Consider the following 12,343-nt stretch of genomic DNA (forward strand, 5'->3'; position numbering starts at 1 on the left):
CACTGAGGTCAGTTTCTATGATCAATAAATCTTAAAAGAGACTGAAAACTGAAATCAATATACATCGCATAAAGGAATACATACATTTCTTCTGAAATACCAGGAGCAAAATAAGAAATTAATGATTAAAAATTCATTTATCGCCAGAAGTAGCATTATACTGAAAATCTGCTAAAGCACCAGCACCCAAAGACACACTTGATGCCAATTATGAAGAGGAGCATCGCAGCCCACCGCATGGCTTTCAACTAAATGAGATGTTATTGTAACAGTTTCTCATTATGCTTATTGTATCTGGATTCAATGATGCTTGAACCGGACTGTGCAGTTAAATGAACGCATTTGGGTACGTGTGCTTGGGAGTAAATTTTGTGCTAGATGTAATGCCTGAATTATTTGGCGACTATCCTTGCAAAATAGAGAAAGAAATCGCTTTTGTCAGAATCTGGGGAGCACAACATGCAGCCTGGAAGACCCATGCTATGTACCCCCCTCCCTCAAAAAAACCCCCTTCATGCTGTGGGATAAGGCAAGAAGTTTCTGACCCCTTTCCCAGCCAGGAAAAGTCTGGCTGCATCCCTGCGGCGGGACAGAGTCAGATATTTTGGGAAGGGAGGTCGGAATGCTGATTTTCAGCTGAGAGTCAGTGTTCGGACCCCTCTCTACTGTCAGGCTCTGGATGACAGAATACAGCAGACAGATCCGTGGTTCATTATAGCAAGACACAGGTCCTTGGTTAAATGACTTTTATTCAGAAATCAGATCTTTTCCGTATTCAGGTCCAAAGGTCTACTTAGGAGTAAGGTAAGCAACTAAGTCGTTCTAGTAGAAGTTTGACAAGAACGGCAACACGGGAAAAACACATCTCTTTTCTACCCAACTCTCCTTCCCCCTCCCAATGCCCAAACAATTCATTGTTGTTCTTTTCTGTGTGAGAACGTTTTGCATATTTGTGCTATCACTCCACGAAGAGGGAAGACATATCATAGTCCAGAGGAAAAGTTCAAAGTCGTAAACAGACAGGCACCTGTGAACGTTTGAGAATCCACTATAATACTAAGAAGAAGAAACTCAGTTACACCAGGCTTATGATTACAATAACTGGCAGTAGAACGTAATTGAGTTACAACTGGCATTAACTGGCACCTAAGCATATAAGCATCAGAATTAATATAATTAATATTGGCATGGATGAATGGGCACAGTCGAACATGACATCTACTAGCAAACTTTTTTACTGTGTCCCAGAGCAGGAAAGGGGTGAAGGGCAGCAGTTCCTAAGGCTCAGTACTGACTCTGATCCCATGTTGCAGAGCACAGGATGAAACTTCTGGACTAGAAATGCTTTCTTGTCACTGGCCTGGAAATATCCACCCTCTAAGCTTTATCTCCCATTATGTTTATACCACGTGGGAGATGCATGTAAGATGGCTAGCTACACAACCTCGTCACCAAAAAAGGTGGCCCTTGGAGCTATGCTATGTTTGGAGACTGTAATGGGGCATTCGCCTTCCGTTCTTGGCCTCTTATGTTATACGAGCGGGTTTCTTCCAAGCTAGAATCAGTACGGAAACGCAACTAAAGAGCCAGTTCACCAACTGCACATCAGTGAAACAGTCAACATGACTGACATGTAAATTACTCCTGCATGTCACAGTTATAAAACCTCAGTCTGATGTTGAAGAGGTACACAGCTCCACAAGAGGTGACAAGTTTATTCTGTCCACCTGCCAATGTAGTGACAGGTAGTTGATATCAATTAGGGAGAATTTGTTTCATTATGAAAGTTTCATTTAGCATGTACTTCTAGTGGAAAGAATTCTTTCAACAAGGCAGTGGACTAATGTTTATCAAAGGATTCCAAGTCATACATGTCATATGTGTATGTCTGAATGAGAAATGAGCCATTTCCCATTCAGAAAATCTCTAAAATCCCATTTTTAGAATGAAAAAGCTGGCCCTTCCTGGTCTGTATGGAAGTTTCTGTCAATTGCCTTAAGCAATACCGTGTGCAGTCACCCTTATCGTGATGCCCTGAAAATGTTCAACCTACTTTTGCCATGTGAAGTTCAGAGAAACAGGAGTGCAGTTTATAAAGGGAACACACAGATAATTCAGATAATGGCAGATGTGCACGGGCAGGCAAGGACAGACATTTTCTATCAATTTCTATACAATAGGCCCCCCTCCCACCCTGTGTAGTTTGAACCTTTTCTGGGCTCCTGGATCAATAAACCATTAATGTTTGCATTCATACAGAGACATCACTATAAGAAAAATAAACTTGGTGAAATTCAAGTGATTTCCCTTTCTGAAATGCAAGCGGAAATTTGTCCACCTAGAACCTAAAATCTTATACCTGTCTTAGAAATAAATGCAACGAGAATTGCTAGTTTACAAATATTGCTTGCTCTCATATGCGCCTCACATGCCACACAATATCCTCTTGTACGTGTACATGATCCTTTGCCTCTGAAGCATGAGTCTATATACAGCATATGCAACCTACAACTTGGATTCTCTCTGCAATTCTACCCAAGCTGGTTTTGAATGGCTTCCATTTACTTTTTGGAGTCTATTATTTTTTCCTGTAGGTACAAGGATTCTAGTAGGAAACGTATATGGCCTGATGCCGGACACAATATTCTATAAAGAGATGGCCGTTACAGCTGCTTGCTGTTGATTCTACGCTATTTACTTCAAAATCAAAAGTATTACCTTCGAGGCATGTCTTGAGGATACGGAATTACTATAAGCTGGGAATTCGGGATGATGGCCGTCCATTCCTGCTTCCTTGTAGACTGAAAAAGAAGGAACGAAAGCACTTGGCTTATGTCCTACACTCCCTTTTATTTTGAATTCCATGGGAGAAATCAGGGCCACCAAAACAATGTATCAAAATTCTTAATAAATATGTGTCATAATCTTAATAAAATTGGCTTGAATGAAATTGTCCCAGCGCCTTCCTCAGTTCTAAAAGTCTACTGACTGGTGCCATAGCTGCTCTCAGCCAGGGGTCATTTCGTAGAAAAAGAGCTGGAGGAACTCATTAGCATAACTTATTAGCATAATTCATTAGCATATGCCACGCCTCTTGCCATCTCTGGAAGTGTGTCATTAGTATAACTGATTTGCATGTGCCACACCCCTGACATCACCTATTCTGGCTGCTTTGGACCCAATCCTGGCCATTCAGGGCCAAAATTGGGCTCAAAATGGCAAAAAGGGGCTGAAAATGGGCCCAAAATGGCCAGGGTCGGGCTGCTGATGAGTGGGAGAGTGATCCACCACCCATCAGAGACCTGATCCAGGCCATTTCGGCCCCAATCCAGGCAAAAACAGGCCCAAAATGGCCGAGAGTCAAGTGGGTGGGGCCACCTGATATGTGACCTCTTTTGGGAACTACCGAAACTGCATTCCTGTGCGTTCCCCCTCGAAATGAGTCCTGCTGACAGCTGAGGGGAAAAAAGAGCTATAGGTATTAAACCTCACCTATTCAAATTTCAGCCAATGAGTCTTCACTGCAGTTCTCAAGAGACAAAACCCACCGGGATCATGACATCTATCACCCATCTGTTAGGAATCTAGTGTAATCCTCAGCAGAACACTAAACTGAGTTCAAACGTTAATATTGAGTTATCTAGGCCAAGTATGAACTTTCACATACCTTTCCACCCGGAGGGCAAGGAATGCCAACGTACAAGTGATCGAGGAAATTCGCGCTTCGTCCCAAGCCCAAAACGTTATACGGGAGTTGGAGAGAAAAGTGTGCTGATTGACTCAGTTGTCCAGCTGCCATGCAATTAAATAAATAAAAAAAGGATCCTGTAATGAACATATTGCTTAGAACCTTGAGAGCAATAATTTCTTTTTATGCAGAGGAGCCAGTACAGGGACATGGTCACCAGCAATATTCCAGCCCTACAAATGTACAAATCTAATGTGAATAATTGTAGGTATTGCAGGGAAGGGGTCTCAGATGTTTTGCTAATGAGTCAGGAACCACAGACTTCACCATTATGTTGCCTTACATATTATGCTTTATATATGTACTCCCATATACTACTTGTGCTTCATGTTGTCTAATGTCAGTCCTAGAATTGATTATGTCCTGTTTCAGCAGTTCTTCAACCCTGTATTGGATCCTTGCTAATGCTATGTCTTTGTAAACTTGTATTCATTTACCCTAGGACATTGTTTACGGAAATGTCCTTGACATTTGCCTGCCCTTGTCCTTGCTACTGATTGTACTAATCTCACACTATGCAATCCACTTTGAGACTCAGGGAGAAAGGCGGACTATAAATGACATTATAATAAGAGCTGAATGCACAATGTAAATGTTATCTTGTATGTTTGGCAACCATCCTGCAAGGGAGTATTATTATTCCCATTATTGCAGATCGGGAGCTGAGGCTGGGACAGAAAGAGGCAGGCTTGCTTAGCACCACCGATAAGTTCAAGACAAAGGTGTAATTGAACCCAGGGGTTTCCTCACCTGCAGCTCTAGCTCTTGCCACTTATTTAAGCATGGTGAACATAACTTTTAAACTCTTTCCATGTTTAACCATACACTGATTCACGTCTACAACAGGGTCTATTTTGGCGCATTGTACGACAAAGAAAATCAACAGAAAGAGAATCACCAAACAGAATCCAGAGTTTAATATTTCACTTAGTTAAAAAAAAATATCGATAGTAAATTGGTGACAAAAGAGCCAACTTGACCCATCATTTAATTTTGTTATGGTCACCAATGCGATTCCCTGTTTTCATGCGCTCCAACATTATTAACTGAAGGCTCTCAAATTAAGCAATCATATATGACAGATATAAGTCATCACTCAGTAAATCAGTTTGCGTGATGGATGGGAACTCGTAGGCAGAACTTGATCTCTGCAACTAGGTGTGAATTATCACAACATGATTTGTTCAATGAGTTCCTTTACTAAGTAAAAACCATGTTTTCCTCTGAGGTGAAGCCATGTTTTCTCTCTGACAGATACAGAAGACACACACAATTGCAAGTGAAGTAATCAAAATGTTTGACACATTTAAAGCATGGTTGACTTTATAATCTTCCAGGGCTTAAAATCTATTGGGAACTTTCATTTTATTTCCGGCTATATACAGAGAACAATAGATTCCCCTATCGGTTTGAGTCTACAGTCCAAAATATACTCTGCACAATGCTTGACAGGCAAAGGGGCCTCAAAATAGAGCTGATATTCAGGAAAGTAAAACGACACCGTCAGTCCTCACTTGTTCCTTTCATACAAGCGGAAGAATAACCTTGCTCCCCCGCACCCGACAAAGCAGCTGGTGCATTTTTGGCAGGGATTCCAAAAAGCACCACTGCTATTGCAGAAACTGCATGTATCACATCTATAATTCACATCTGGAGACTACACTTTTTATCCCTGCATGGACCTGTGCCCAATTTTATTGGATCCGGATATCTGTGCCAGGTGAAAATTTCAATTATATCCACTTCAGAGAAGACGAAAAGTTAATACATAAACCACTAATCTGATGTTCAATAGGAACAATATTATGGAATGTTTGAAAATGGTAAGACAATAGGAGTCTTGATTTTGATACAGCTTTTGTGTGTGTATGTGGCGGGGCGGGGGGGGGGAGAAAAGTGGGAAATGTAAAGTGTCATACTCAGGCTTGACTTAAGAACCTTTCCGAAAATCATCCAGTATTTTTGGGAAATGCGGGGGCAGCAGAATTATACTTACTGCCCCTACCTCTCACTGTTCAATTAAAGGTCCGAACAGAACTTACATGCTTACAGCCAGGGCATTTTTTCAGGGGATATGTGCCAGTATGTTATACTGGCACCTCTTGGATATTTGGGACTTGGGCTGAGAACATCAGGAGTACCAGCACCCCATTTTTCAGTAAACTCCCCCCGCAACATACAGTGACACACATTCAACATACTCTATTTTGCTTGATTTAGAACCCTGCTTTTCCCCGTCTCCTTGGGTGCATAACGCATAGAATCGTTTCAGATTACTGTCTAAACCATGTGGAGGTTAGAAGATGGAAACATGAGCCTCTTCTTCTCCCTTATCGTCCATCATTTGTTCTCTGAATACCAAACATCATCCAAAAGGATATAAGTCTTATACAATTAACATTACAATATACACAATTAGCACAGGTCATGTAAATCATGACATGAGTCTTCATCCCTTTTTTTGGACACCTGATACTCTTAACACAATTCACTCTAACCTGAGATCACAAGATAAATGCCAGTGCGATGAAACATTAGATTATGAAAAGAACTGCGGTTAACAGTAACGTCCTCAGCCCTTGAAGAAGTGATAGAATGCTGAGCTAGGCAAATGGAAGGAAACCGTAATTACAGGAACTTCAATAATGTTGGATTCACAATGAAAAATGTCAAACAATACTGAAGGTGTTCGAAAGCATCATCAAAACATGTCCATCACGGGCAGCGTTTGGAGTCGTGGATGCAGAAGGCAGAAAGAAGGCATTCCACAGTGCCGTGCAATTCTCAAATATAATTCTGTGATACTCAGGGCAATAAAACAAAATCAACAGTAGAGCAGAATCAGCGATATGGACCACAGCATCAAGAGCCAACCACGAAGGCGAAAATGTGGACTTTCAAGACAATGGTGTGCTTTAGCTGTGATGTTGCCCTATCAAAAATCTCCACTGTGTGCAAAACAAAGTAGCAGAATCTACACACTGTGTGATTGGCATAATCGTTGTAGCGGGTCAAGAAGTGATTTTTGTACTGCACTGCGTAAGTATGACACAAGATGTGCACTCATTTGGGATGTGACTCCTGTTCTCTAATCCTAAATCTGGACTTGCCAGGACTAAAGCAGATAATACGATCTCTGGAGGAAGACCCAAAGCAGGCTGATGCATGAAGATAGCAAATAGTTCTATCCAGGGCTTTTTTTCTGGGAAAAGAGGTGGTGGAACTCAGTGGGTTGCCCTTGGAGAAAATGGTCACATGGCTGGTGGCCCCACCCCCTGATCTCCAGACAGCGGCGCAGAGGGCAATCTCAACTCCCCTCTGTCTGGAGATCAGGGGGCGGGGCCACCAGCCATGTGACCATTTTCAAGAGGTTCCAGAGCTCCGTTCCACTGCGTTCCTGCTGAAAAAAAGCCTTGGTTCTGTCTTCAACCAGAAATAATGCAAAGTGTTTGTGTTTGTGTAGGCAGCGGAGGGGGGGTAGTGTCTGCTGTTGCCACCGATTATCAGAAGGCCACAAAGAGGAAAGGGTAAAAGAAGCAAAAGGCAGATTCAAGGCTGGAGACTGATATACAGCTACAAAAGTAGGAGGGAGCTATAGGATTCTCCAGGCAGGCTACCATTCTTAGATCGACCCAAGACATGTGGTGAGAACCATGGAGCATTCCCCTGGTATTAAGGATTTTTCCCTCTCTCATTTAAAACAGTAGTTCTCCCTCTAAGGGGGAGGACATCTTGGGGTGGTTCCCACCGTCCAATCAGGAAATTAATTTTCTTCCTCTTCTTGTTTGGTGTGTGGGCCACCCCTTTCTCAGCTCTGTTCCTGCCTCAAGGGAAAGCAGTCCCTCAAGAGCAGTCTGCTACTCTTTAGCTCTAAGGTGATTCTCATTCTTTTACCTCTTCCTCATTTAGAGAACTTTTCTAATTTCTTACCTTTTTTAAGGTCCTTCTGACCTGGATAGCCCAGGTGAGCCTGATCTCAGAAGCTAAGCAGGGTCGGCCTTGGTTAGTAATTGGATGGGAGACCTCCAACGAAGACCAGAATTGCAGAGGCAGGCAATGGCAAACCACCTCTGATAGTCTCTTGCCTTGAAAACCCCACCAGGGGTTGCCCTAAGTCAGCTATGACTTAATGGCACTCTCCACCACCATCTTTCTTCGGACTATTTGTCTTCTAGCCTTCCTCCCTACCCTTTATTTCTCCCAAGCTTCTGCTCTTCTGGATGATCACCCTAGGCCAGGAAGGAGCAGATATCATCCTGGTAATGGAGCCTGGGGGCTCCAACAAGTTTTATGAGTGATGGTGAGGAGAGCCATCTGGTGACTGCTTCACTGATGGTGGGAGCTGACAACTCTGGCATTGGTGTGCCTTTGCGGCTTGTTCGGATTCCCGGCACCTTAGCGGACCCAGATCTGCATACTACAGCTCAATGGCTCCGTCTCTATGAGCAGGATCCAATAACTACAGTGCGACTTTGCCCTATGCCCGAGTGCAGCACCCCTGACAGACTGCTGTTTCCTAAACCACAAGGAAATGGGACGTATGTCTTAGATTAGGTTATCTGCAGTGGAGGACACAGCAGGGCCGGATCTAGGGTTTCCGGCACCCGAGACAACCCTAATCCGGCTGCCCACTTGCCCACATTGTGTGTGCACTCCCAGCACTGCATGACGACGTTACTTCATGACATCATCGTGCAGGGTGGGCAAGCAGCCAGCTGAGCAGCGGCAGCGCCAGCGGCTGGGAGGCCGCCCGTGCCACTTGCCTGCCCTGCTGAAGGGGTGGCTAGCTTGCCGCGCGCTCCCTGTCTTCCAGGGCAGGCGAATGGCAAGGGTGGCCTCCCAGTCCTCCGTGCCACTCACTTGCCCCGCAGGACAGGGAGCACGCGACAAGCCCGCAGGTGAGTGATGCGGGCAGCCTCCCAGCTCTCCGCGCCATTCATCTGCCCCGCTGAGGGGGCGGCCAGCTTGCTGCGCACTCCCTGTCCTGCTGGGCAGGCGAATGCTGCCCGTGCTGCCGCCGGCGCGCTCCCGTCGGCTGGCAGTTGCGCCTGGCATCCCCTCTTTGGTGGCGCCAGGGGCAGACTACCCCCCACCCCCCCTTGATTCGGCCCTGGGACACAGATTTCTCCAAAACATCAGACACCAGTCCAGAAAGGTAGAAAGGACCGACTGCTGAAAGGGCGGCCATTTGTCCTAGGAATAACTTGCTACCTTGCAATTCTATTAGAGGATCCAAATTCAGATTTTATAACTCAATGTTTTTACGACCTGGTATAAAACCTTTGTGATTTAGACTGCTGAAAGGATTCAGGCAGCTGCTTGCTCCATTTTACATAGACACTGCTTGGATATTTGTGGCTGGGAAAATGAGGTATTTGTTTAGGAACTACGAGCTGCTGTTGCTGAATAATATGTATGCAGGAACAGACATCAACTGAGGCAAATTAAAAAAAAAATAAACAAATTAAAGGAATTAAGGAAAGCACTGATGTAGTAAGCCGTTATTGATTATTTTGTAGCACTGAGTCATTCATAGCCTGCTTGTCAAAAACGTGAAGGGCAATTAATGAATGGCCGAGTTTTAATTAGATCCAGGATCTGAACTAAGATTACATTCAATTTTCCAGTGGGTGCTATTTTTCAATGCTTCCATCCGCCCCCCCCCCCCGCCCCCCGTACAAATCAACTTTTCATTTTAAATAGTTTAAAATGAACCATCTCAAACTAGGTGGAGTTGAAGGGCTCAACTCTCAAACGAAGCAACCATTCATAGTAAATACTAGCCCTTCATGGAGATGTGAATGGTCAATTGTATCCCCCAATTCCGATTTGTCCCTTCTTTCCGTATTAATGGATGATCCAAATTCCAGATGGCCTGGCTCCTTTGCCTATGGCCCTGGTTTCTTTTTCTGTTGATCTGAGGGCGGCCTTGATGGGCAGCACAAACGGCCAAGACCTCCAGAGAGGGGAGATGGGGCCATAATTGGTGGTCCATGCTAGTGGGACTGTCACGTTTCTAGGACGCACTTGAAAGAAATGAATTCAAGGTCTGCCACTGCCTCAGAACTGGTTAGCTAAGAACGTAAGAAGAAGCCTGATGGATCAGCACAGCAGTCCGTCTAGCCCAGCATGCCGTCACACACAGTGGCCAACCAGTTACTCTGGAGGGCCAACAACAGGCCATAGAGGCCCGGGCTGTACCTTGATGTTGCCTCCTGGCACTGGTATTCAGAGATTTAACAACAACTTTATTTGATTTATATATCACCCTTCAGGACAACTTAACACCCACTCAGAGCAGTTTACAAAGTATGTTATTATTATCTCCCCTACAACAATCACCCTGTGAGGTGGGTCGGGCTGAGAAAGCTCCAGAGAGCTGTGACCATCCCAAGGTCACTCAGCTGGCTTCAAGCGGAGGAGTGGGGAATCAAACCCGGCTCTCCAGATTACAGTCCCGCACTCTTAACCACTATACCAAACTGGCCCTAAAGAATCAGAGAGAGGGTTTTTTGTTTCTTTTGTTAGATCCAGAAACATACAAGCTGAATAAGAACATTTGTTTCAAGTTTCTACATTTACATATTTATACCAAACAGCTTCTTTAAACAAGACCCAGGTCCAGTAGCACCTTAAAGACCAACTAGATTTCCAGGGTATGAACTCCCATCTCAAAAGCCCACACCCTGGAAATCTTGTTGATCTTTAAGGAGCTACTGGACCCAAATCTTGCTCTTCTACTATAGACCAATATGGCTACACACCTGAACTATCTTTCTTAAAGAGTACATTTGTTATGTTCAAGATCCCCCCCTCCCAGGATTGCTTGGAGCTTGATAAAGGTGCTGGGATCTTGAAGAACATCCACCCTGGGTGGACACAGCTGGGCAAGTCAGGTAGGTGGAGTCTGGAGTATGCTGGAGGGGAAAGCATCAATTGTCATTTGAAACCCCCCCAAAGCTGATGTGTTTCTATTGTAAAAGCGAGTTCTCTTCAAATGGATACTGTCATGCCACAAATTAAAAAAGCTATTTTAAGTTTTTTTTTTTTAAAAAAAATACAAGGACAGCATATTACAGGTCCCATCTTGGCTATGACCTTGAGGGGTGCTCTTGTTTGATGTCAACTCAGGGAACCAAAATGCTTTTCAAAACCAATATATCGACTGATCAGTTTAAAGAGAAGAAAGAAGTTAAAATACGTCAAGTCACCACCTATGCACTGAAAGATGCTTTGCCCAAGTAAAGGAAAGTGCTTCTTATCTTCCCACCATATTCTGGGTGTTGCTTCTGCCCGCCCCCCCGTTCCCGAGACCTCCGGAGCTTCTGCCAAGGATGGCAGCCTGGTGCTCGTTCTTATGTAAATCAGAACGGCTGTAATTATGGAAAGGAAAACAGCTGTGCAAACTTTCATTTTCCTTTTCAAGTTCCACAATACTGACACTGTTGATTAAGGGTAAAGTCTCAGATGTAATTTTTTTTTTAAATCTTATTTTACTTGGAAACCTGCAAACAAAAACAAAAGACAATGATTTGCGGAACAGTTAAGGGCTACCTACGACTAAGCCGTAGCAGAGCAGATTCAGGAAAACAGGGATAACGGCGTGAGAAGTAACAGAGTACCTTTGCAGAGAGTAATTTGGAAAGGTTATCCCCTCCGACGAGGCCTCAGGACCTTGGGTCAAAAATCCACTGCAGCAATTATTTTAATTTACAAAGCCGGAGGCTAACAAAGCCAGCAGCTGTAGGGAAGCAACGAAAGTAGAAAGCAGTTGTAAGACAAATTGGCCGAGTCTGCGCAAATATAATTTGGAGCAATGATTGCAACATTGGACCTTGAACTCTAAGTGTTGTACACAAAGGCCCCATCTCTCCTGCTCATTTGGTGCTTTTACTTAGAAGCGTGTGCAAGTGTGCACTCGTGGGCGCGTGCACAGACGCATACACCTCTTCTACTACCATCACCTGGTAGAGAATATTTCCCCCTATTCTGACTGGAAAGAGGATGTAGTTGCAAATCTGCAGTCTTCCCCTTGCAATTTCTATTTTTCCAGTCTTCTCATCTTAGCCTCTGCTCCCCCAGTCGGTGTAGCCACCTTTCTGCTGTAGCTGACAAGTGTCACCCTCCAAGTTCCTCCTTTGCTTCCTAGAGAGCCAGTTTGGTGTAATGGTTAAGAACAGCAGGAGTCAAATTTGGAAAGCCAGGTTTGATTCCCCACTCCTCTGCTTGAGGCCCGCTGGGTGATCTTGGGTCAGTCACTTAAGAGCGGCAGGACTCTAATCTGGAGAGCCGGGTTTGATTCCCCACTCCTCCACTTGAAGCCAGCTGGGTGATCTTGGGTCAGTCACTTAAGAGCAACAGAACTCTAATCTGGAGAGCCAGGTTTGATTCCCCACTCCTCCGCTTGAAGCCAGTTGGGTGGCCTTGAGTCAGTCACAGCTCTCTCAGAGCTCTCTCAGCCCCACCCTCCTTTATAAGGTATGACACACTTTACAAACCGCCCTGAGTGAGTGTTAAGTTGTCCTGAAGTTGTCCTCTGCTCCCCCTATGGTGGTGGATAGTGCCCTCAAGTCATAGCTGACTTCTGGCGACATC

General features: G+C 44.5%; 1 protein-coding gene across 1 annotated transcript in view; it reads right to left on the bottom strand.

Moving 5' to 3' along the window:
• ITFG1 (integrin alpha FG-GAP repeat containing 1) overlaps window positions 1–12,343 on the bottom strand; it is a 136,092-nt gene that overhangs the window by 9,275 nt on the left and 114,474 nt on the right. Inside the window, exons 15-16 of the mRNA XM_055000558.1 lie at window positions 3,668–3,792; window positions 2,719–2,801 (exon numbers count right to left, since the gene is read on the bottom strand). Of these exons, the coding sequence (XP_054856533.1) occupies window positions 2,719–2,801; window positions 3,668–3,792 (208 nt within the window). The remainder of the gene's footprint in view (window positions 1–2,718; window positions 2,802–3,667; window positions 3,793–12,343) is intronic.

This window comes from Eublepharis macularius, chromosome 16 (genome assembly GCF_028583425.1).
Source record: "Eublepharis macularius isolate TG4126 chromosome 16, MPM_Emac_v1.0, whole genome shotgun sequence".
NCBI classification, from domain to species: domain Eukaryota; kingdom Metazoa; phylum Chordata; class Lepidosauria; order Squamata; family Eublepharidae; genus Eublepharis; species Eublepharis macularius.